Raw genomic sequence first — 26624 nt, forward strand, 5'->3', positions numbered from 1 at the left:
TCTCCTGATTGTTACATTGTATCAGTTTGATGTCAGCACTGGATACTTTTATCACAATCCCTCATCTGTGCGGGTCTGGATGGGATTTCCGCCTCTGGTTATTAGCAGTGACCCCCGATTCATTATTTGCTGTATTTAACTCATTTTATCTTTTTTCTTGTAATATTCGTTGCTGTTTTTTGTGCCTAGTTCTTCAGTCTGATGCATATGGGGTTGTAAATCGGGTGCAAAATCAAAAATGATCTTTTTTTTTTACCTTTTTAGAGCAAAAAGTCACATGATGCATTAAAGATTAAAGTGTTACATTGAACTCAAACATTTGCTCCAAAATTCTGACTTTTTTTTTTTGTTAAATCACAAATAATGAATCGGCCGCACACGCTGGGATAAAAAAAAAAAAACAAACTACTCCCATAATGGGGAACAGAGAGTGAAATGCAAAATAAATGTCAGACTAGGTGGAACTGAAAAGACAGAAGAACTGGGGGCCACGTAAAAACATGAATCCGGGCCAATGTTCCCATTCACTGACAGGAAGCAGAGGTTTTGGAAATGTGATTGGATCATGCAGTCTAACTTAGTCGCCTGTTTGGCTTTTGTGGTATCTCTGCTGTTTTCAGGAGTGGACCCGTTGCCGTCCACCAGCGTGCAGTCCTCGGACGTGGCTTCGATCGTGGTCCCGGTCCTTTTCCTGCTGCTGGTGGCCATGGGCTGCGGCTTCGTTATATTGTACATGCGACACCGGCGACTCCAGAACAGCTTCACCGCATTTGCAAACAGTCACTACAGTTCGCGCCTCGGAGCCGCCATCTTCTCATCGGGGGATGATATAGGTAAGACAAGCGGCACCTGCCGGCTCTGGGGACCAGTATAATAACCACGGTGGCTACTGGTCAGCTGCATCCTACTGGGAAGCCAACACTTTCCCAGACTGCTGTAGACTAAAGGTCCCGTCACACTCAGCGACGCTGCAGCGATATAGACAACGAGCCGATCGTCGCTGTTTAGGTCGCTGTAGAGACGTCAAACACGGCAACAGCTGAACGATGCAGGAGCGATCCAGTGACGTAACGGCGACTCACTTCTCGTTCTCGCTGGTTGTTCGCTCCATGAAAAAACATTGCAGGCATCGTTGCTTTTGCTCTCAAACATGACGAATCACGCCGACCTGACGACGAAATAAAGTTCTGGACTTCTAGCTCCGACCAGCGATGTCACAGCGGGATCCAGATCGCTGCTGCGTGTCAAACACAACGAGATCGCTATCCAGGACGCTGCAACGTCACGGATCGCTGTCGTTCTCGTTCTAAAGTTGCTGAGTGTGACGGTACCTTAAGCTCTTCATCCTGCTGCTGTGCGACCTTCAGTCTCCATCTCGCCCTGATCACTGATCTGATTGCAGGTGAAGTTCCCCTTTAAAGCAGATCTGTCCAAGCAGATTCTAGATTATCAGATGCCAGATAATCTCGATGTATAATGTCTACCCAGGGCGATGGCGCTCTCTTGTGTCCGGGCCGATGGCGTTCTCTTGTGTCTGGGCCGATGGTGCTCTCTGTGTCCGGGCCGATGGTGCTCTCTGTGTCCGGGGTGATGGTGCTGTCTGTGTCCGGGGTGATGTCGCTGTCTGTGTCTGGGCCGATGGTGCTCTCTGTGTCCGGGGCGATGTCGCTGTCTGTGTCCGGGGCGATGTCGCTGTCTGTGTCCGGGCCGATGGTGCTCTCTGTGTCCGGGGCGATGTCGCTGTCTGTGTCCGGGGCGATGGCGCTCTCTTGTGTCCAGGCCGATGGCGCTCTCGTGTCCGGGGCGATGGCGCTCTCTTGTGTCCAGGCCGATGGCGCTCTCGTGTCTGGGGCGATGGTGCTCTCTTGTGTCCAGGCCGATGGTGCTCTCGTGTCCGGGGCGATGGTGCTCTCTTGTGTCCAGGCCGATGGCGCTCTCGTGTCCGGGGCGATGGCGCTCTCTTGTGTCCGGGGCGATGGCGCTCTCTTGTGTCCGGGGCGATGGTGCTCTCTGTGTCCGGGGCGATGTCGCTCTCTTGTGTCCGGGCCGATGGCGCTCTCTGTGTCCGGGGCGATGGCACTCTCTTGTGTCCGGGCCGATGGTGCTCTCTGTGTCCGGACCGATGGCGCTCTCTTGTGTCCGGGGCGATGTCACTCTCTTGTGTCCGGGGCGATGGCGCTCTCTTGTGTCCGGGGCGATGGCACTCTCTTGTGTCCGGGCCGATGGTGCTCTCTGTGTCCGGGCTGATGGCGCTCTCTTGTGTCCGGGGCGATGTCGCTGTCTGTGTCCGGGCTGATGGCGCTCTCTTGTGTCCGGGGCGATGTCGCTGTCTGTGTCCGGGGCGATGGCGCTCTCTTGTGTCCGGGCCGATGGCGCTCTCTTGTGTCCGGGGCGATGTCGCTGTCTGTGTCCGGGCCGATGGCGCTCTCTTGTGTCCGGGCCGATGGCGCTCTCTTCTGTCCGGGCCGATGGCGCTCCCTTGTGTCCGGGGCGATGGCGCTCTCTTGTGTCCAGGCCGATGGCGCTCTCTTGTGTCCGGGGCGATGGCGCTCTCTTGTGTCCGGGCCGATGGCGCTCTCTGTGTCCGGGCCGATGGCGCTCTCTTGTGTCCGGGGCAATGTCGCTGTCTGTGTCCGGGGCGATGGCGCTCTCTTGTGTCCGGGCCGATGGCGCTCTCTGTGTCCGGGCCGATGGTGCTCTCTGTGTCCGGGCCGATGGTGCTCTCTGTGTCCGGGCCGATGGTGCTCTCTGTGTCCGGGCCGATGGTGCTCTCTGTGTCCGGGCCGATGGTGCTCTCTGTGTCCGGGCCGATGGTGCTCTCTGTGTCCGGGCCGATGGTGCTCTCTGTGTCCGGGCCGATGGTGCTCTCTGTGTCCGGGCCGATGGTGCTCTCTGTGTCCGGGCCGATGGTGCTCTCTGTGTCCGGGCCGATGGTGCTCTCTGTGTCCGGGCCGATGGTGCTCTCTGTGTCCGGGCCGATGGTGCTCTCTGTGTCCGGGCCGATGGTGCTCTCTGTGTCCGGGCCGATGGCGCTCTCTGTGTCCGGGGCGATGGCGCTCTCTTGTCGGGGCCGATGGCGCTCTCTGTGTCCGGGCCGATGGCGCTCTCTGTGTCCGGGCCGATGGCGCTCTCTGTGTCCGGGCCGATGGCGCTCTCTGTGTCCGGGCCGATGGCGCTCTCTGTGTCCGGGCCGATGGTGCTCTCTGTGTCCGGGGCGATGTCGCTGTCTGTGTCCCGGACGATGGCGCTCTCTGCCTCCGAGGCGATGGCGCTCTCTGTGTCCGGGGCGATGGCGCTCTCTGCCTCCGGGGCGATGATGCTGATGTCTTGTCCTCCTCTTCCAGGTGACGATGATGATGATGCTCCGATGATCACCGGCTTCTCAGACGACGTCCCCATGGTGATAGCGTGAAGCTCGTGGCTGTTGGGTCCAAACCAAAATGATGTAAATATCATCTTTTCGGAGGAATTGTCCGTCCGTTCTTTGGATTTCCCGCACTTTTCAGTTGCGATACCTTATTTTTATATTGGCCAAAAAGAGGAAAACAAACGTTGTCGTCGACTGTGAAATACAAAATACGGATTTCTGTTAACCAAATCTTCGGCCCGCCGGCCCTCGCCCGGCCCTCGCCCTGCGTCTGCTGTGAATGTGAAGATATGTAATATATATGTGTGTGTGGAGCCCGGGACGCTCGGCATTGGGGGGTTCTGCGAGGAGCCTTACTGACTGGTTACGGGAGGAGCCGGCTGCCACCGCAGCTTCTGAACTGCCCTCGTTCTATGTCGACGAGTCTAGGAACGGGGATCGGCGCTGAAGGGGTTAATCTATTTGGTATGTTTTTGCTGGCTTCACTGTGCCCCCCCATACTGTGCTCCCACACTGTGCCCCCCCCCCATACTGTGCTCCCCACACTGTGCCCCCCAGTTCTCTGCGCGGAGCTGACTAGCACTGTCTAACTGCATTCATCATCTTACATGAGATTTCCCCACTAACGGTTTCTAGGAAAGCTGGGTGAGTACTGGAGGCCCAGGGCCATATGGTAATACCCAGCTTTCCCACAGACTGTGTAGCAAGGCTTGAACTCTTGCTTAGCTACACACTTCAGCCGTTCAGGGCTCTTGGAAACCTGAGTGACAGCCTGGAAAGCTCCAGTTCCAGCTGCCTCGTTCATTTTCCCGCTCCGAATGACCGATCTGCCTGGGATGGAACATATTGCTCTTTGACGAGACAGATTGGCCATTGAGGATGCTTGGAAAGCTGGGTGACTGCCAGAAAAGCTGCACTGATTGCCCCACAGGGGTTTTCTCCCAGCTTTCCAGAATAATAAATCATTTTGGGGAAGGATGTACTGTATGTGAGAGGCAGATTGCCCATTCAGGACATTGGAAAGTTGGGTGACAGGCAGTAGGACGGCTTTTACTGCTCTCACTTTTTACCCAATTTTTTATTACTCACTAAACCATCCATTTGCATAAGAAGGAGCTCATCATTGGACAGATCGTCCGTGCAGGAGGCTGAAAAGCTGGGAGACATGAAGCTGTGTGGTGGCTATACCCAGCTGTGGGGATACAGAGCTGCGCTCGTAATTCTGCCGTCCCCCAGGATGCCTCCCGGATTGTGGCTGTGTATATGGTACAGATGTGATTTCTGTTGTTATTCTGAGGTTCCTGTGCTTTCTTCCTCGCTGTGATGTTACTTGCCGGAGCTGTCCTCACAGCTGACTATCGTTACAGTGTGTCGGGATGGGTGTGCGCCATTATTTCTCCAGGCCTGTCCCACCGTTCTGCATCGTTCTCTTACACTTTATCTTTCAGTTCCCCACCAGTTCTTAGATCTCTGCTTACTGGCAGTGACTGGAAACAGACTGATACATTGCAGCACACATCCTATAGGCTGAGTACAATGTAACAAACCCTCAGCTGTGTGAGGTGCAGAACAACCCCTGACTGGAAGCAAGTAAGATTCACTTACAGCAGCTGCAGGGTTTGAAGATGGCGAGAAATTGAAATGGAAAGTTTATTGTTTTATTTTAGAAAGTTCTGCAACTTTTAATGATCTGATGATTGAGCCTCGTTTTATAATCTTGGGGGTCTGAATAGTTTCAGCCCAAAGTGCAAATCCGGGACCCTGGGCCCCTCTGCTGCGAGAGGAGGGGAGGCCCATAACACAGCCGTTCTCTGCTCCTGATTGGCCCCTGGGAGGATTGTGGCTCCCCAGGACGGACGTCTGTATAGTTTCCATTTTTAACCCTTCACTGAGCGGTTCTCTGTTCCTTCCCCATCATGTGAGCGCCATTATTATTCTCTCGTATCCGCCGGGCACAGAGAGGTCCGGTTGTATCGGGGCCCTAAAATCTCAGGAATGTAGCGTAGTGCCAAGTCGGTGGCGGGCCGAGCCGCTGTGTGCGATGCGTCCTTGTAACAATGTATCTAATCTGTGTGATTGTGCGTGCACCATTCTTACGTTTAGACTCGCCGCCGCCGCAGCGGTTTTATTTATCTTTTTCTTCTAATTCACCAGCAACTAAAATTGCCAAAATTCTCCCCTGAGAAAACACTAAGGTACAGGGTCCCCTCCCCCACACCGCTGCTTTATCCGGGTCATCCTCATGTACAGTGTGTAGCATGTCCTATACTCTACTCACATCCAGAGCTGCATTCACAGTTCTGCTCAGTACCACTTTCTAGATCTCCCGGCACAGCTGCCGCCCTGGTGATTGCTCGCGGCGTGCTCTGCTGCGATGCATCATGGGAGATGCAGTGTGTACAATGGGCACAGCTCTGCATGCAGCGCAGAGGGAATGTGTGGCCCCCGGGACTGACTTTATCTGGGGTCTAGGGCGGAAAGCTTCACCTCTAGGTGCTGACTGAACCCAAGGATTGTGAATGCAGCTGTGGGTGTGACTAGTATCAAAGACACAACATGTCAGCCGAATTTTGAATGCAGCTCTGGTTGTGACTGTAGTAGAATACATATCATGTCAGCAGAATTGTGAGTGCTGCTGTGGTTGTAATTGGAGCAGAAGACACGACATGTCAGCAGGCTTGTGAATGCAGCTGTGGGTGTGACTGGAGCAGAAGGCATGACATGTCAGCAGAATTGTGAATGCAGCTCTGGGTGTGACTGGAGTAGGAGTGATGTGTGGGGGTCCATTTTCAGTAGAGCTGTTTTCTTAAGTCCCGTCCCCCGGTCCAGAGCCCTCCGCAGGGGTGCGATGTATGTGCCCACCCCCGTGCTGTAAGCAATACCAGATGACTTGTGCCGTATCGGTGGCCGCGGGGCGATGTGCAGCAGCGGTGTCCGCGTATCATACATTCCAGTAATAACTGACTATAGATCGCCAGTGGCTGCAGACAATCAGATGACGGCTTTCATCCTCTCTGCACTAGTAAAGTCCCGGAGTCTGATCGCCTGCAGCGCTGTTTACTGCTATCAGGATTCTATCACCATCTATACCTGTGTATTTAAAGGGGCGCTCCACTTCCGAGTCGCATCTAAATCTACATTAGGAAATTACATGGTAAGTAATGATATTGTATAGTGTTTCTCACAAAAGCTGCAGCCGCTCACAGAGGACCTGTCTTTTCCCGGCAGTGTTGTCATGGGGACAGATATTCTAGAATGTGTGTGCTCCCTGTGAGCAGTTGATCATCATGCGATTCCCTGATCTATATTTGATGCCTCCGCTCGGGGTTCCCCTTTATGGAGCCGTCTGAATTGTTTCCTGTCCGCGTTGTTGCTCTGTTTCTGTCGGAGTGCGCATGCCCCCATAATCCGCAGAATACGGGACCCTCGCACTACACCGCTGTATGTAGATGCCACTCTGACCAACATTAACCCCTCACATCCCCCGATACAGCCACTCCCAGCTCCGCCGCCTCCGACATTTTTATTCCACTTTTTGTGCCTTTTTTTAATGTTTCCATGTTTTGCACAGTCTTTGTTGTTTGTTTTTAACTTCGCATTAAAATGTATTTGGATCCTACGCTTTGTCCTCGATTATTTCCGGTGATGCAGTTATGGTAATACGAACGATGGGGGTTGTAGTTCCCTAAAGTCACAGAGGGATGTCCGGTAACTGGAGACGTGAGGACGTGTCCTGTAGATGGTGGCAGAGTCCAGCGCTAGAGGAAATAAAATGTCGATTTAAATGGACAACACATTAATAACCTCTGAGGGTTCACCCCGAAAATAAGAAGAAAAGTAAAGGTCCACAGGACTCGCCACACAGAATCTACATGTGACGCCTGTCACCGGTCAGAAGCATCGATATCTGGGGTCCTGACCAAGGGAAATCGCCAAAAGGAGGATGGACTCATGCAGGTTAGAGCCCTTAGTGTACGGCACGGACACAATGTAACATTGTGCAGAACTCCCTATTTCTGCCTTGTGCCCTCATTAGTGAAATGTGTGCCTCTGTGGTGTAGATCCATCGGCCCTGCTGGACTTCAGGGTCTCATCATTCCTCCTGTCCCTCCAGGCCACAATATCACGGGTCATACGGTGTGAAGACCTTACTGCACGAGTCTGCTGATGAGGAGGGACAAGTCAGGAACAGCTCTGTGAATAAAGGGCTCCGTACTGCCAGACTGTATAAATCTGCTGTATCCTCTCCCGTTCATCCCACCAGCCCCTCTCTGGTTTATTTCTGGACCCCTGTAGGGACATGAGTGCTCATTTTATACCCCAATCTTAAGCTCACCAATGTATCAGTTCACGCCTCTTAATTGATTTCTTGCATCTTGGTTGCAGACGCGTGCCCAATACTGCTCCTGTTACTGCTGAATTTCGGTAACACTTTGCTGCCTCCCTCACCCACTTTCCCATCTTGTGGCAAGAAAAGCCAAATTTTTGCTCAAAAATGCACAATTTTGGGTCAAATGGTTGGCATAAACTGTGCCAAAATATTTTCAAAAAGATGGCGCAAAAAATAAAATCTTGACACTGTCTCTATAATGTGCACTGATGAGGGCTGATAAGGCGGGAACAGGTGTCTTCACACTACAACCAGTGCAGAGCCATGTCACCTTTCTGTGCCACGTGGAAGCCATGCTGGATGATTTGCATAGCCCCGACTGCTACTATAATCCGCCATAACTTGAAAATCTCCACCAATCAAATGGGCTGTCCATTTACAAAAACATTCTACCTTCTTCCTAGAACAGTGCCACCCCTGTCTGCAGGTTGTGTGTGGTATTGTAGCTTGGAAGTATTAAAGTGAACAGGGCTGAAATGTAATATTATTATTATTTATTTATATAGCACCATTGATTCCATGGTGCTGTACATGAGAAAGGGGTTACATACAGGGTTATAGATATCATTTACAGTACACAAATTTACGATGACAGACTGGTGCAGAGGGGAGAGGACCCTGTGCTTGAGGACTTACATTCTATGGGATAATGGGGAAGAGACAGAAGGTCGGGGATGCGGCAGCTCTGGTGGTGGTGAGGAGGCATCTCGGGTGGTTGGTGAGGCGGCAGCTCTGGCGGTGGCATCGCGGCAGCTCGGGTGGCTGGTGCGGCAGCTTCGGTGGTTTGTGACGTGGCAGCTTGGGTGGTTGGTGACGTGGCAGCTCGGGTGGTTGGTGAGGCGGCAGCTGTGGCTGTGGCATCGCGGCAGCTCGGGTGGTTGGTGGGGCGGCAGCTCGGGTGGTTGGTGACGTGGCAGCTCGGGTGGTTGGTGGGGCGGCAGCTCGGGTGGTTGGTGACGTGGCAGCTCGGGTGGTTGGTGAGGCGGCAGCTGTGGCATCGCGGCAGCTCGGGTGGTTGGTGACGTGGCAGCTCGGGTGGTTGGTGACATGGCAGCTCGGGTGGTTGGTGAGGCGGCAGCCCTGGCTGTGGCATCGCGGCAGCTCGGGTGGTTTGTGACGTGGCAGCTCGGGTGGTTGGTGGGGCGGCAGCTCGGGTGGTTGGTGACGTGGCAGCTCGGGTGGTTGGTGAGGCGGCAGCTGTGGCATCGCGGCAGCTCGGGTGGTTTGTGACGTGGCAGCTCGGGTGGTTGGTGACATGGCAGCTCGGGTGGTTGGTGAGGCGGCAGCCCTGGCTGTGGCATCGCGGCAGCTCGGGTGGTTTGTGACGTGGCAGCTCGGGTGGTTGGTGGGGCGGCAGCTCGGGTGGTTGGTGACGTGGCAGCTCGGGTGGTTGGTGAGGCGGCAGCTGTGGCATCGCGGCAGCTCGGGTGGTTGGTGACAAGGCAGCTCGGGTGGTTGGTGACGTGGCAGCTCAGGTGGTTGGTGGGGCGGCAGCTCGGGTGGTTGGTGACGTGGCAGCTCGGGTGGTTGGTGAGGCGGCAGCTGTGGCATCGCGGCAGCTCGGGTGGTTGGTGACGTGGCAGCTCGGGTGGTTAGTGAGGCGGAGGCGGCAGAATGGTTATTGCAGGCTGTAGGCTTTCCTGAAGAGATTGGTTTTCAGGTTCCGTCTGAAGTATCCGAGGGTGGTGGATAATCGGACGTGTTGAGGCGTGGAATTCCAGAGGATGGGGGATATTTGGGATAATCTTGGAGGCGGTTGTGTGAGGAACGAATAAGTGTGGAGGAGAGAAGGAGATCTTGGGAGGATCGAAGATTTGCATAAGGGAAGATATCGGGAGATTAGTTCAGAGATATAGATAGGGGACAGGTTGTGGATGGCTTTGTAGATCAGTGTTAATTGTCTCTTCAGAGAGGAAGAGGAATAGAACTCTAGTGCCACCTATTGGAAGTAGCAATTCTAACACTCAATGTAGACCCTTTAACGAGTCTTGTCACATGACTTAAAATAATAGCCAAACCAGAATCTCAATTTGCAGACACTGTGTTTCGGGGTACTGCCCCTCGTCAGTGCAAAGTGGAGATCTTGTTTGGCTGATTGAGAGGCGTCTGACCGGGATCCAAGAAGTCTCTAGATCAGTGTTAGTAATTTGCAAATCCAGTTCAGAGGGGAGAAGCAGGAGAGTAGCGAGGAGAGAGGTGGATTAACCGGGCAGCAGAGATGATGACAGACTGGAGTGGTGCAAGGGAGTTAGCGGGGAGGCCACAGAGTAGGGTGTTGCAGTAATCGAGGCGGGAGATGATGAGGGCATGCACAAGAGTTTTAGTAGATTGTGGGGTGAGGAAGGGACGGATTCTGGCAACCTTTGGACAGGGATGGCGCCATTTCTGCAGCCATGTTTATTTAACCTACAGTTGTGGCCAAAATATTGACACCCCTGCAATTCTGTCAGATAATACTCAGTTTCTTCCTGAAAATGATTGCAATCACAATTTCTTTGGTATTGTTATATTCATTTAATTTGTCTTAAATGAAAAAACACAAAAGAGAATGAAGCAAAAAGCAAAACATTGATCATTTCACGCAAAACTCCAAAAATGGGCCAGACAAAAGTATTGGCACCCTCAGCCTAATACTTGGTTGCACAACCTTTAGCCAAAATAACTGCGACCAACCGCTTCCGGTAACCATCAATGAGTTTCTTACAATGCTCGGCTGGAATTTTACACCATTCTTCTTTGGCAAACTGCTCCAGGTCCCTGATATGTGAAGGGCGCCTTCTCCAAACTGCCATTTTTAGATCTCTCCACAGGTGTTCTATGGGATTCAGGTCTGGACTCATTGCTGGCCACCTTAGAAGTCTCCACTGCTTTCTCTCAAACCATTTTCTGGTGCTTTTTGAAGTGTGTTTTGGGTCATTATCCTGCTGGAAGACCCATGACCTCTGAGGGAGACCCAGCTTTCTCACACTGGGCCCTACATTATGCTGCAAATTTGTTGGTAGTCTTCAGACTTCATAATGCCATGCACACGGTCAAGCAGTCCAGTGCCAGAGGCAGCAAAGCAACCCCAAAACATCAGGGAACCTCCGCCATGTTTGACTGTAGGGACCGTGTTCTTTTCTTTGAATGCCTCTTTTTTTCTCCTGTAAACTCATAAATATTGATGCCTTTGCCCAAAAAGCTCTACTTTTGTCTCATCTGACCAGAGAACATTCTTCCAAAACGTCTTAGGCTTTTTCAGGTAAGTTTTGGCAAACTCCAGCCTGGCTTTTTTATGTCTCGGGGTAAGAAGTGGGGTCTTCCTGGGTCTCCTACCATACAGTCCATTTTCATTCAGATGCCGACGGATAGTACGGGTTGACACTGTTGTACCCTCGGACTGCAGGGCAGCTTGAACTTGTTTGGATGTTAGTCGAGGTTCTTTATCCAACATCCGCACAATCTTGCGTTGAAATCTCTTGTCAGTTTTTCTTTTCCGTCCACATCTAGGGAGGTTAGCCACAGTGCCATGGGCTTTACACTTCTTGATGACACTGCGCACGGTAGACACAGGAACATTCAGGTCTTTGGAGATGGACTTGTAGCCTTGAGATTGCTCATGCTTCCTCACAATATTGTTTCTCAAGTCCTCAGACTGTTCTTTGGTCTTCTTTCTTTTCTCCATGCTCAGTGTGGTACACACAAGGACACAGGACAGAGGTTGAGTCAACTTTAATCCATGTCAACTGGCTGCAAGTGTGATTTAGTTATTGCCAACACCTGTTAGGGGCCACAGGTAAGTTACAGGTGCTATTAATTACACAAATTAGAGAAGCATCACATGATTTTTCGAACGGTGCCAATACTTTTGTCCACCCCCTTTTTTATGTTTGGTGTGGAATTATATCCAATTTGGCTTTAGGACAATTCTTTTTGTGTTTTTTTTTTTCATTTAAGACAAATTATATGAAGATAATAATACCAAAGAATTTGTGTTTGCAATCATTTTCAGGAAGAAACTGAGTATTATCTGACAGAATTGCAGGGGTGTCAATACTTTTGGCCACAACTGTATATACAACTGTATATAGCTGCTTTAACATGCCATTATGGACATAGGTCGCTTAGTGTGAGTCGTCGGTTCATCATACCAAGTCTGTGCAATGGCGGCCAGAACTTGACGTTGGGTTTCGTTGGTGCATCTTATGCTGTTGGTACAATGGCGGCCAGAACTCGACTTTTGGTTTCTTTGGTGCATCATACGCGGTCAGTACAATGGCGGCCAGAACTCGGCGCTGAGTTTCGTCAGTGCATCGTATGCTGTCGGTATAATGGCGACCAGAACTCGGCATTGGGTTTCTTTGGTGCATCTTATGCTGTTGGTATAATGGCGGCCAGAACTTGGCATTGGGTTTCTTTGGTGCATCATAGTATCCTGTTGGTACAATGGCGGCCAGAAATCGGCGCTGAGTTTTGTCTGTGCATCGTGCACTGTTGGTACAATGGCGGCCAGAAATCGGCGCTGAGTTTCTTCGGTGCATCGTACACTGTCGGTACAATGGCGGCCAGAACTCGGTGTTGGATTTCGTCGGTGTATCCTACACTGTCAGTACAACGGCGGCCAGAACTCTGTGTTGGATTTCATCGGTGCATCGTTTGCTGTTGGTACAATGGCGGACAGAACTCGGCATTGGATTTAGTCGGTGCATCGTTTGCTGTTGGTACAACGGCGGCCAGAACTTGGCATTGGATTTCGTCGGTGCATCGTTTGCTGTTGGTACAACGGCGGCCAGAACTCGGCATTGGATTTCGTCGGTGCATCGTTTGCTGTTGGTACAACGGCGGCCAGAACTCGGCATTGGATTTCGTCGGTGCATCGTTTGCTGTTGGTACAACGGCGGCCAGAACTCGGCATTGGATTTCGTCGGTGCATCGTACACTGTCAGTACAACGGCGGCCAGAACTCGGCATTGGATTTCGTCGGTGCATCGTACACTGTCAGTACAACGGCGGCCAGAACTCGGCATTGGATTTCGTCGGTGCATCGTACACTGTCAGTACAACGGCGGCCAGAACTCGGCATTGGATTTCGTCGGTGCATCGTACACTGTCAGTACAACGGCGGCCAGAACTCGGCATTGGATTTCGTCGGTGCATCGTACACTGTCAGTACAACGGCGGCCAGAACTCGGCATTGGATTTCGTCGGTGCATCGTTTGCTGTTGGTACAATGGCGGCCAGAACTCGGCACTGAGTTGTAGATTTTTCTGGGCTGCGCTGGAAATATTAATATTCTGTCGTCTCATGCTGATCCGCTCAATCTGCAGAGTCACTTAATGAATCAGAATCATGACTAATCATCTGCGCCCTGAGCCGTCATGGTGGACTGATGGCGGATTGATCTGCAGGATTTGAATCCATCGATCTGCTGGTCTCCTGGATAATCTGGCACATCGCCGCCCTCTCGTCTGATCCCCCCCTGACGCTGCCTCCTAGATTTTCCTTTGTCGGTGGAGCCTTTGTACCTTAGCCCCCGGTGGAAGCCAATACCAGAGCGCTGAGCCCCCCGCGTAGCCGCCGCTGCCGTGGGTTATTTGTCCGGGTAGCAGAGAAGAATGTGCCTTTCTGCGGCTTCACGCTGATCGCTCGCCATTGGTTTCGATGAGAAAATAGAAAATCCAATCCCATCCGACTTTACCCTTCACGTCCTAGCAACAAGCGGAGCCTCTGCCTCTCCTGCAAACTGACACCTGGATAATGACATCACGGATTATGGCGGCGATGCAGCGGCGGGGGCCACGCGCACCTTTTTTTCCTTCTGTCTGCAGCGAAGTTCATCTGAGGTATCGCAGTCTGTAGTCTTAAAGCGACAGAGTGCTGCAAATCTGCAGCTGCAACCGAGCAACCTCCTCCTCCCTTATTCAACTGTGGCACCTGGGAAAGGAAGGGTTAACGCGATGCAGGTTGTGGTGCAGCGCGGCGAGCTCCTCACCATCTTTCATCCTTTTCTGCGCTGAATTGCTCCAATCCTGCATTATAAGCTGAGCGTGGGGCGGGATTCAGCCCAGACCCCTTAATGTCGGACGTCGCCATTCCTGCTCCCTCCAGTCGTACAGCGCCACGGACCGTGTAGGAGAGATGGATCATTTGTTCAGGAATTTTACGGCTTTATTTTCAATTTCCTTTGTTTTTAGTTTTTATTTTATTTTTCTTGTCATATTTTGATTTCTTTCCGTTATGTTTTTTTTTTTTTTAGCATGTCGTCGTATTTTTATTCTCAATTATTTTGATGCATTTGTAGTTGGAAATGTTTTGTGGGTTTTTTTTTTATACCTTTTTCATTTTATTTGCTATTTTTATTGCCTTTTTACTATTTTTAGTTACTTTTGATTCATCTCTATTATTTGCAATTTTAAAAAAATTCTCGTCATTTTTTTTAATCATTTCTTTTTTACGGTATTTTTGCTTTTATTAGTAACAGGTGTTGAGTCTTTGGGCCGCACATTCTCATAGATTGTAAGCTCCTTTGCGCTGATCTCAGATCACAATTCCTACCGGGCTGAGACTATTCGGGTGGATCACGGGCTGCGGCGGATAATCGGGTCATTCCCCAGATCCCCCGTGTACAGACCTGCGGGCTCTGGTCCATTCTGGGGCTGACGGCTGCTCAGTATTAACCACTTCCCCACAAATCATGTTCAAAAAAGTTTAAAAAAAAATGCTAATTCTTCAACAATTTACAAATATCATGCTAAAATCTGATCAAAGTGGCGACCGGATTAATAAATATAAAGAATCTGGGTTGTTTTTTGTGTTTTAGGTGTTTTTTTTTACCCCCTTTTGTATTGTTTATTGTGTTCTTCGCCTTCTTGTGGGATCAGATCTGGGTCCCGGCCCCCCGTACCGCTCCATCCCTTGGAAATCTATAACTGAAATTGATTTTCTTAGCACTCTGTGCCCTATGAGTTTTGTGCGGAGGAACGTCTGCAAACGTGATGCTGGATCAGCGGAATGTTCAGACTATTGGACTCTATATCTGCACTGAACGATGACTGGACTATTGCACAGCAGGAAGTAGAAGTTTGGGCAGAGCGGTCACCATGAACAGACCTCTTGTATAAGGGGGCAGTAATTGGAGTTAATTAAGTTGTTTGACAACTTTTAACTCTTCATTAGGAGACAGTCAAAACCATTGGCTTCAGGTTATATACAGGTGCTGCTCAATTAGAATATCTTCAAAAAGTGAATTTATTTCAGTACAAAAAGTGAAACTTGTATATTCTGTAGAGTAATTACAGACAGAGTGATCTATTCCACGTGTTTATTTCTGTTAATGTTGATGATTATGGCTTATACTCTAATGCTGGGGACCCCCGATCGTGTCATGGTTTTCCTTGTTGTGTTTGGAGTGTGCACATTGCAGATTCAGACTGAAGGCAGCAAAACCAGGAAAGGAGGAAGGAGAGAAACCCAAAACATGGTAGACCTCCAATTCCTTCTGGTGCCCCCTCTTCCTCAATTACAGCTTCACATCCTTTTCACTTATCCCCATCATCTTCATCAGTCGTCCCTTGGTATGGCTGCCAATGAACAGGTCGCCTTGTCCAGAGCTCATGTGTGGAGTCACCGGCCGTCAGAAAGTGTTAACGACCATCAGGTGTTTTGTAGGGCAGCGTTGGTGGACAACTCCATACAGGTTTCACCTGAATCCACAAATGTTCTAAGCTGGAATATGACAAGAGACACTCAACTAAGAGAAGAGAAGCCACAGGTCCGTCCGTGCAGAAAATTGCTAGATCCTTGAAGGTATTCTCAAGTGCAGTCATAAAAACTATCAATCGCAGGCCGTCACAGGAAGAGAAGACCAAGAATGACCTCTGCTGCAGAGGATAAGTTCATCAGCGTTACCAGTGTCGAAAGATGCCAAATAACAGCACATCATAAATGATATACAGAAATTAAGTAGCTATCCAGAGGGGACAAGAAGTGGCCTCTATGGTCAAATTGCTGCAGAGGAGCCGCAACTGAGGACCGCAAACAAGAAGAGGCTTGTGTGGACCGAGCAACTCAAGGACTAGAAATGAGATCAATGGAAATCTGTATTGTGGTCCAAGGAGTCACAAATAGAGATTTTAGTACCAGCCACCATGTCTGTGTGAGATGCACAAAAGGTGAGTGAATGGTCTATACATGTGTGGTGTCCACCATGAAGCATGGATGGGTGGGGTGATGGTAGCGGTCTCTGCAAGTGACACTGGTGGTAATTTATTCCCCAGCATGGCCCCCACCACATCCAGCCGCGACCTCCATCTCCTCTGTTCTGCACTAAGTGGCACCTTTATTTGTGTAAGATGTAAGACATTGTGTAATGAGGTGGCACGTGGTTCTTTACTCCTTATTTTCTTCTTGATTTTGCAGCTTCTAGTCTGAATCTGCAATGTGCACACTCCAATAAGAGCCAGGAAAACCATTACATGAACAACATAGTCCGGACTTCTGACTGATCCTGTATTTATATCCAGTAATAAATATTATACTCTTTGCAATGTTAGAGCAGAGAACCAACAACCAACCAGGGAAGAGAAACAACCGCTTCATTTCATAAGACAAAATATCCTAAAATTCTCTAATATGTAAAACCTCTACTGACCACTGGAGGGAGAGAGATACGATCATTTTCAACATTGTTAGCGCTAGAGACCATTTTAACCAGTTAAAAAAAAAAATGGATTATAATATTATATCACTGCAGACAGAAAATGTAGCCCCCTGCTGTGATGTCTGTATGATGCCAATACCTACATGAACTTACCCCAACCCTAAATAATTGTGTACCATATATGTCCTGTATTATACTCCAGAGCTGCACTCACTATTCTGCTGGTGCAGTCACTGTGTACATACATTACATTACTGATCCTGAGTTACCTCCTGTATTATACCCCAGAGCTGCACTCACTATTCTGCTGGTGCAGTCACTGTGTACATACATTACATTACTGATCCTGAGTTACATCCTGTATTATACTCCAGAGCTGCACTCACTATTCTGCTGGTGCACTCACTGTATACATTCATTACATTACTTACCCTGCACTGATCCCGAGTTACTTGTAATGTGTGTGCACTCATTCCGCAGATTGTAGAGACAATCTGGGATATGTAGTGTTCCGGATTGTCGCTGATGGAGCTGTTGCCAGGAGCGGCGCGTTCTGCTCACAATATTGACATCTTCCATTTTTTCTGTGTTTATTGCCTGTCATTCTCTCCCACTCTCTGTTGGCAGCCGCAGTGCTGAGTGTGAGCAGTGATCGGAAACTGCTGCGACCAACCTGACAGACTGGGAGAGATGGGAGATGGGGAGCAGAGGACGTCTTCATGATACAAGGGGAGGAATAACAATATTATGTTGGGGGCCTTTACCATACAAGTGTGTCACAGTTCACGGGGAGGATACCTTTATCATCGCCATCACTCACACCAATTTGTCATGTACCGGGGTTGTTTGGTTGACCCTCGTTCTTTCTGAAGGGGATTTATCTATATCCCACTTCTCATTTCCTGTTTGGAACTTGCAGCTCTCTGGCGTCCCCCTTACCCTCAGGTCAGACAGGGTACTGCACCTAGGATAGTTAGTCGCCAGAAAGGCTGCCTTACTTTGTACATGCTAATGGACACACTCCACCGAGGGTGATATAACTAGTCCCTCAGGTGGGAACAATAATCAATGCCGCAAGTCGCAACAAAGCCTCCCAACCGCACAGGACAAATCCACTGCCACCAGCTCCGATTTCTTAATTAACGGGTCCGGAGCCAACCCAAATTAGCATAATTCACTTCAGAGGATGTGACCCTACTTTATAGAGCAAGGAGAGACCAAGCTAGTAATTTTATATTTTACTACAAAAAATGTAGGCAGTGTTTACAGAAGTATAAAAAGGTATTATGAATAAGACAAGTATCATATGTAAAGCACAATTACAAATAAAATGGGATTAAAGTTGAAAAAACACATTGACGCACGACACATTGCGACGCTTTGTTACACGTCGCAACCATCGTGCGACGGTTACGTCTTGTTGTGGCAGACCGTCGGCAGCAAAAAACGTTACATGTAACGTTTTTTACTGCGTTGTGTCTGCCATTTCTGACCGCGCATGTGCGACCGGAACTCCGCCCCCACCTCCCCGCAACTCTCAATGGGACAGCGGATGCGCTGGAAAAATGCATCCGCTGCCCCCATTGTGCGGCACTTGCACAGTATGCGTCGGTACGTCGGGCCGACGCAGCGTGACGGCCCCGTTCCGACGCTAGTGTGAAAGTAGCCTTAATGAGTGTCACAAAGTACTCTTCATCAATCTGCCTTGTCATGGACCATTTTCTTCAACTTCCACCAAAGATTTTCAATTGGATTGAGATCCGGACTACTTGCAGCCATGACATTGACCTTATGAGTCTTTTTCAAGGAATGTTTGCACAGTTTTTGCTCTATGGCAGGATGCATTATCATCTTGAAAAATGATTTCATCATCCCCAAACATCCTTTCAATTGATGGGATAAGAAAAGTGTCCAAAATATCAACATAAACTTGTGCATTTATTGAAGATGTAATGACAGCCATCTCCCCAATGCCTTTACCCGACACGCAGCCCCATATCATCAATGACTGCGGAAATTTGCATGTTCTCTTCAGACAGTCATCTTTATAAATCTCATTGGAACGGCACCAAACAAAAGTTCCAGCATCATCACCTTGCCCAATGCAGATTCGTGATTCATCACTGAATATGACTTTCATCCAGTCATCCACAGTCCACGATTGCTTTTCCTTAGCCCATTGTAACCTTGTTTTTTTTTTTCTGTTAAGGTGTTAATGATGGCTTTCGTTTAGCTTTTTTGTGTTGATAATCCCATTTCCTTTATGCGGTTTCTTACACTTTGGTCACAGACGTTGACTCCAGTTTCCACACATTTATTACTCATTAGTTTTGTTGTGCGTTTCCTGTTTCGGAGACACATTGTTTTTGTCTTCCTTGGTCTACCAGTATGTTTGCTTTTAACAGCCTTCCCATGTTGTTTGTATTTGGTCCAGATTTGGTTAGATTTTACATCTTTTACAACATTGCGTGATAATCCTCTCCTTTGTTTCAATTGACATCTCTTGTGTTGGAGCCATGATTCATGTCAGTCCACTTGGTGCAACAGCTCTCCAAGGTGTGATCACTCCTTTGTAGCTGCAGACTAACGAGCAGATCTAATTTGATGCAGGTGTTAGTTTTGGGTATGAAAATCTACAGGGTGATTCCATAATTTTTTTCCTCAGAATTGAGTGACTCCATAATTTTTCCCCTATGCTTGGTTAAAAAAGTGCTTTTTTCTACAAAATTAAACAACTGAATGAACATCCTCCAAGGCCGGTGATTCCATCATTTTTGCCAGGGGTTGTACATAACTTTAAAAGAACAAAGAGTCCTATGCAGTTTCTGTACCAGTTTTTGCTGGTATTAGGGGGGAGGGGGGGGGAATGAGGAGTTTAAGGACCCTGGCATTGGCAGCACAAAGCCATATAAATTCTTCAGTGAATGTGCTGGCTGGTCTCACATTACACTATATAGCAGGGGGGAGGGAGTTGCCTGCAGGCTAAGAAAGTAGAGAGATTTCTAGGCAGAGTAAAAAGAGGGGGTCAGAAAAGCCCACAGCGTGTGTCTGAAAAGCCATGGACCCTTTAGGTATATACTCAAACATGGCATATCCATATTATCGTGTTATAGTGCATGGATCGTTGCACTCTCTGTTATCAGCCACCTCAGGCTGGAGAGAGGCTGAATGTAGGGCGGGTAAATAGAGGCTATTGCTCCCTGTTATCAGCTGGGAGAGGCTTTTATCAATAAGATGTGTAAAAGAAAGGATGGAAACTTACAGACCTCATCTGACCACGTGTCATATATCTGTGATGTCATCACCAGGGGGCAGGGCTGACAACCTGACATGACACACGGGCTGGTTGTCTGCAGTAATCTATGCAGTGACATCAGGGGCCGGAGGCTTTTTTCTTGTGTTACCAATAGTTGGCCTCAATGTTAATCCTGAACCTCCTGATTCACGAAGGGCAGGAATATTCCGGGAGGGAGGATTGATGTCACTGAATGCATTTATGGTAGGATGTAAGAGACGAGGATAAATCTGCTGATGGTCTCCTGGGGTTCGGAGCACGCGGCATAGTCAGAGCTGTCAGTGTCCTGGTCGCCGTCAGCCGCACAACAAGCCGCAATACAAAAGGCCGAGTAATTGGATTAGCGAGGATCATCTCAGATGAAGAGCAATCCCATACAAGAGACAATAAGCTAATTATTTATACATCGGATCCAGATCATAAGAACGGGAAGAGGTTACCACCACAATCATGGCGGCATCGTCCTACAGATGGGCAATGAATACGGGGAATGGCGGTCACATCGGTGCAGCATGGGCAGGTTGTTCCCCGGAGCTCGGAGTCCATCTGTCTGGTCTGTGGTCTATGGGCACCAAAGGGGCAAAGGCATCATATACAAGGGATGAGAGAAGTATTGAACACATCACCAATGTTCTAAGTAAATCTATTTGTAAAGGTGCTATTGAAATGAAAATCTCCCAAAATGTCGGTAACAAGCCATCCAATCCACCCAGGGAAGAAATCATCATAGATGTCCATAAGGTGCGTGTAATAATGAGAAATGGCACAGGGAAAAGTATTGAAAGCATCACTGAAATGTATTTAATACTTTGTATAAAAGCCTTTGTTGGTGATGAATCTTCCTGTATGGAGAAACTAGTTACAGGCATTGCTCAGGTGGAATTTTCGCCCAGTCTTTCACACAAACACTCCTCAAATCCTAAAACCTCTGTTGGCTCCTTCTATGAATTCTGAACCTTGGTTCCTTCCATACATTTTCTATAGAATTCAGGTCCACTGATCGGCTCTGCCATTCTAGCAGCTTTATTTTTTGTCTCTGACACCAGTTGTGTTTCCTTGGCTGTGTGTGGGATCATTGTCTGGCTGAAATGTCCACCCTCATTTCATCATCATCATCATCATCATCCTGGTAGATGGCAGATTTTTTACCCAGAATGTCTCGGTACATTTATCCATTTATCCTTCCTTCAATTACATGAAGTTTGCCAAAGCCGTATGCTGAAAAATAGCCCCACACCATGATGTTCCCACCTCCACTCTTCACTGTTGTATGGTGTTTCTGGGGGAATATGCGGTGCCTTTTGGTCTCCAAACATGATGGGTATTATGGCATCCGTAGAGTTCAATTTTGACCAGACTATGTTCTCCCAGTATTTCACAGGCTTGTCTAAAGGTTGTTGAGCAAACTGTAAATTCGCTTGAACATGCTTTTTGTTCAGCAATGGAGTCTTGTGTGGTGAGCATGCATACTGGCCACAGAGGTTGTGTGCTGAGCGTGCATACAGGCCACAGAGCTTGTGTGCTGAGCGTGCATACAGGCCACAGAGGTTGTGTGCTGAGCGTGCATACAGGCCACAGAGCTTGTGTGCTGAGCGTGCATACTGGCCACAGAGGTTGTGTGCTGAGCGTGCATACAGGCCACAGAGCTTGTGTGCTGAGCGTGCATACAGGCCACAGAGGTTGTGTGCTGAGCGTGCATACAAGCCACAGGGGTTGTGTGCTGAGCGTGCATACAGGCCATGGACATTGCATAGTGAGCGTGCACACCGATCATGGAGATTGTGTGGGGAGCATGCAAACGAGCCTTGGAGGTTGCCTATATTACTTACAGTTTTCGGTTAAACCATTGTACCTGCTTAATAAACGTCTTTGTGTAGCTCTCTACCGGTGTCCTTGGCTCTTGGACATCTCTTCTAATAATTATTTTCACTCCGCTGTCTAAAACCTTGCAGGGAGCAGTTGGTCGTGACCGGTTTATGGTGAAATTATATTCTTTCCACTTCTGGTTTATGGCCCTAGAAAGTTCTCACGCAGCGATGCCGTAAGTCAGCTATAAATTCCAGTGAACTTTCTCACTTTGGGAGCTCAGCGCTAGACACTGACAGGAGGGATTACGCTCCTGTCAGTGTGTGTCGGCTGACGGGGAGAGCGGTCACTCATGTAACTGCTCACCAACTCATCCGAATCATCGTGGAACAGCATGGATTAGCTGCACTTCAAACAATTGAGGGACATGGTTGTTGATTATTCTTTTTTTACAGGGGACATGGGCATCGTTAGATTACACATAAGTTGAGCATTTTTGTTTATTATTTTCTGTTCTTTACAGGTGACATGGTCTTTAATGGAATTTGGCTTAAGGTGAGTATAACTGCTTGTAATTTTTAAATACATTTGTAAAACATGGTATGGTTTTTATTTTCACCGAAAGGACTTTATTCTGGGTTTTTTATTTACAATATGACTTAGGGGTTAGTAATGCATAGGTGCCTTTTAGATGCTTCTACATTACTAAGCCGTGGGCTTGATGTCACCAGACAATACAAAGGTGACATCAACCCCACAAATATTAACCCCACTGGCCACTGCTACAGGGCAAGTGGAAAGAGCCAGTCAAAGCACCAGAATCTCTGGGCAGCTGTAGGCTGCTATTTCTAAGCTGGGGGGCAATATCCATAGCCCCTTACCAGCCTAAGAATACTAGCCCCCAGATGTCTGTTTTAGCTTAACTGGTTGACAAAAATGGGGGGCCCCATGCCATTTTTTTTTAAATTAGTCACGTGGTGACCCCTATAATATTGATAACCAGCCACTTGCAGCGCTGGGGTCCTGGGTTCTAATCCCACCCAGGACAACATCTGCAAAGAGTTTGTATGTTCTCTTCGTGTTTGCGTGGGTTTCCTCCGGGCACTCCGGTTTCCTCCCACATTCCAAAGACATACTGATAGGGATTCTAGATTGTGAGCCCCATCGGGGACAGTGATGATAATGTGTGCAAAACTGTAAAGCGCTGCGGAATATGTTAGCGCTATATAAAAATAAAGATTATTATTATTATTATGATAAAGCTGAGAACAGAGGGTGGCAGCTCACAGCTGTTAGTTTTGCCATGTTGGTTATCAAAAGTAGAACAGACTCCACGTAATTTTTTTTTTACATTTCTTTATTTATAGCGCAGGTTGATTAAATACTCCTATCAGCGGCGCCTGCTTTCGCTGTTATCTGCGGCAGCAGGCTTAGGCTAATAGGAGTAGTAATCTCTCATCAGCAACGCCTCTGGGACCAGAGGCAAATTTTTTTAGTGTCGGTCACAGATGCTGGCGCTCTGTATGGCGGTAATTATCTTACCGCCGATCAAATTCGCCAGTGTTTCTTGCGCTGTCATGCAGATGACAGCGTGGAAAACACCAGATGTTCAGGGTGCCGAACCCAAGCAGTAACACGTACTTCCTGGAGAAGTCCTTGTTCGGGATCCATGCCCGAACATCAGGTGTTCTGTATGGACCCCGAACGTTACTGTTCAGGTGCGCCCGTCACTACTCATTATTACAAATAACTTAATTTTGAGACATCTATGATTTAATTTCTTTGCCTATTTGGATTGGATGACTTGTTACCAACATCTAGTGAGAATTTCATGTCAATAGCAGCCTTAGAAAAATATTTTTTAAGTAAATTAGTGACATGTTCAATATTTATTTATCCCTCTGTATATTAGGAAGTCTCCAGAACAAAAATCCTCCCTCCAGTGAGCTGTTTGTCACCGCACTGACCGGCAAAATCACCCTCACTGGTAGTGTATGATCACAACAAGCCAAAACCTCATTTTACAAAGAATCCAGCAGAGAACTTACTAATTAATATCATGAGAAAAGATCACAGGGAATAACATATAAGATACTGACACCGAGATATTATCAATAGAGGGAACAGGGCATCAACAAAAAACAGCAATGAAATGTACACAGGATTGTATGTACAAGAATATAACTACTATAATACTGCTCCTATGTACAAGAATATAACTACTATAATACTGCCCCCTATGTACAAGAATATAACTACTATAATACTGCCCCCTATGTACAAGAATATAACTACTATAATACTGCCCCTATGTACAAGAATATAACTACTATAATACTGCCCCCTATGTACAAGAATATAACTACTATAATACTGCCCCCTATGTACAAGAATATAACTACTATAATACTGCCCCTATGTACAAGAATATAACTACTATAATACTGCCCCTATGTACAAGAATATAACTACTATAATACTGCCCCTATGTACAAGAATATAACTACTATAATACTGCCCCCTATGTACAAGAATATAACTACTATAATACTGCCCCTATGTACAAGAATATAACTACTATAATACTGCCCCTATGTACAAGAATATAACTACTATAATACTGCTCCTATGTACAAAAAATATAACTACTATGATACTGCCCCATGTACAGGAATATAACTACTATAATACTGCTCCTATATACAATATAACTACTATAATACTGCTCATATGTACAAGAATATAACGACTATAATACTGCTCCTATGTACAAGAATATAACTACTATAATACTGCTCCCTATGTACAAGAATATAACTACTATAATACTGCTCCTATGTACAAGAATATAACTACTATAATACTGCTCCTATGTACAAGAATATAACTACTATAATACTGCCCCTATGTACAAGAATATAACTACTATAATACTGCCACTATATACAAGAATATAACTACTGTAATACTGCTCCTATATACAAGAATATAACTACTATAATACTGCCACTATATACAAGAATATAACTACTATAATACTGCTCCTATGTACAAGAATATAACTACTATAATACTGCTCCTATGTACAAGAATATAACTACTATAATACTGCCCCCTATGTACAAGAATATATCTACTATAATACTGAACCTGTGTACAAGAATATAACTACTATAATACTGCTCCTATGTACAAGAATATATCTACTATAATACTGAACCTGTGTACAAGAATATAACTACTATAATACTGCCCCTATGTACAAGAATATAACTACTATAATACTGCCCCTATGTACAAGAATATAACTACTATAATACTGCTTCCTGTGTACAAGAATATAACTACTATAATACTGCCCCTATGTACAAGAATATAACTACTATAATACTGCCCCATGTACAGGAATATAACTACTATAATACTGCTCCTATGTACAAGAATATAACTACTATAATACTGCCCCTATGTACAAGAATATAACTACTATAATACTGCTCCTATGTACAAGAATATAACTACTATAATACTGCTCCCTATGTACAAGAATATAACTACTATAATACTGCTCCTATGTACAAGAATATAACTACTATAATACTGCTCCTATGTACAAGAATATAACTACTATAATACTGCTCCCTATGTACAAGAATATAACTACTATAATACTGCTCCTATATGCAAGAATATAACTACTATAATACTGCTCCTATGTACAAGAATATAACTACTATAATACTGCTCCCTATGTACAAGAATATAACTACTATAATACTGCCCCTATGTACAAGAATATAACTACTATAATACTGCTTCCTGTGTACAAGAATATAACTACTATAATACTGCCCCATGTACAGGAATATAACTACTATAATACTGCTCCTATGTACAAGAATATAACTACTATAATACTGCCCCTATGTACAAGAATATAACTACTATAATACTGCTCCTATGTACAAGAATATAACTACTATAATACTGCTCCCTATGTACAAGAATATAACTACTATAATACTGCTCCTATGTACAAGAATATAACTACTATAATACTGCTCCTATGTACAAGAATATAACTACTATAATACTGCTCCCTATGTACAAGAATATAACTACTATAATACTGCTCCTATGTACAAGAATATAACTACTGTAATACTGCCCCTATGTACAAGAATATAACTACTATAATACTGCCCCTATGTACAGGAATATAACTACTATAATACTGCTCCTATGTACAAGAATATAACTACTATAATACTGCTCCCTATGTACAAGAATATAACTACTATAATACTGCCCCTATGTACAAGAATATAACTACCAAGGAATGAAGAAAAATAAAGTGGCACTCACCCAATATTGCTATATGAAAAATGTCCTTTATTCAGAGTATACACTCACAGACATCGGGTGGAGAGGCGGCTTGGTAGGAAGGGAGGTACAAGAGGAGGCAAGAGGACGACGGCCGTTTCGCGCCTGCGCGCTTCAACGGGTCCAGGTGCATGAATTAAGAACGTCACATCCTATATAGAGGACTAAACATCATGGTGTGAACAGGTGATACTATTAAAAACATATTTGGATACAAACACCAAATTATGCTAATAAGCACAAGTACAAACGCTTTTTGTATATACTATACATAATGCTAATACAAAAAAATATAATTCTTACAGGAAAATAGACATGTCCAATTTGTCATTCAATCCTATTGCGCCTTGCGCATTCGTTTCAATAATCCACCTTGCTTCACGTTGTAACAATGCATTACCTCGATCTCCTCCATTCTGGGGATTTTTTACGATTTCCAAGCCTGCAAACCGCAAGACATTCGGGTCTGCATTGTGTATGTCACGCATATGCTTAATAAAGCGGGGACAGCCCTTCCCAGAGGAGACCGAACTATAATGTTCTCTGAACCTGTGGTAAAGTGGGCGGATAGTTTTACCAATATAGAAGGAATGGCATGGGCACATAATTAAATTAACCACATACTGTGATTTACATGTTATTAATTGACGGACTGTGTGACAGATGGGACCAATATGAATGGGATTATCAAGTAGTCTAAATCGACAATAACTGCAATTTCCACATTTGTGGTTACCTGTAGGTT

General features: G+C 46.8%; 1 protein-coding gene across 1 annotated transcript in view; it reads left to right on the forward strand.

Moving 5' to 3' along the window:
* SORL1 (sortilin related receptor 1) overlaps nt 1-6986 on the forward strand; it is a 64913-nt gene extending 57927 nt beyond the window's left edge. Inside the window, exons 47-48 of the mRNA XM_069741147.1 lie at nt 621-833; nt 3345-6986. Coding sequence (XP_069597248.1) covers nt 621-833; nt 3345-3412 — 281 coding nt within the window. The 3' untranslated portion in view covers nt 3413-6986. The remainder of the gene's footprint in view (nt 1-620; nt 834-3344) is intronic.
* Nucleotides 6987-26624: the final 19638 nt, after the last annotated feature.

The sequence above is a fragment of the Ranitomeya imitator genome, chromosome 10 (genome assembly GCF_032444005.1).
Source record: "Ranitomeya imitator isolate aRanImi1 chromosome 10, aRanImi1.pri, whole genome shotgun sequence".
Classification (NCBI taxonomy): Eukaryota; Metazoa; Chordata; class Amphibia; order Anura; family Dendrobatidae; genus Ranitomeya; species Ranitomeya imitator.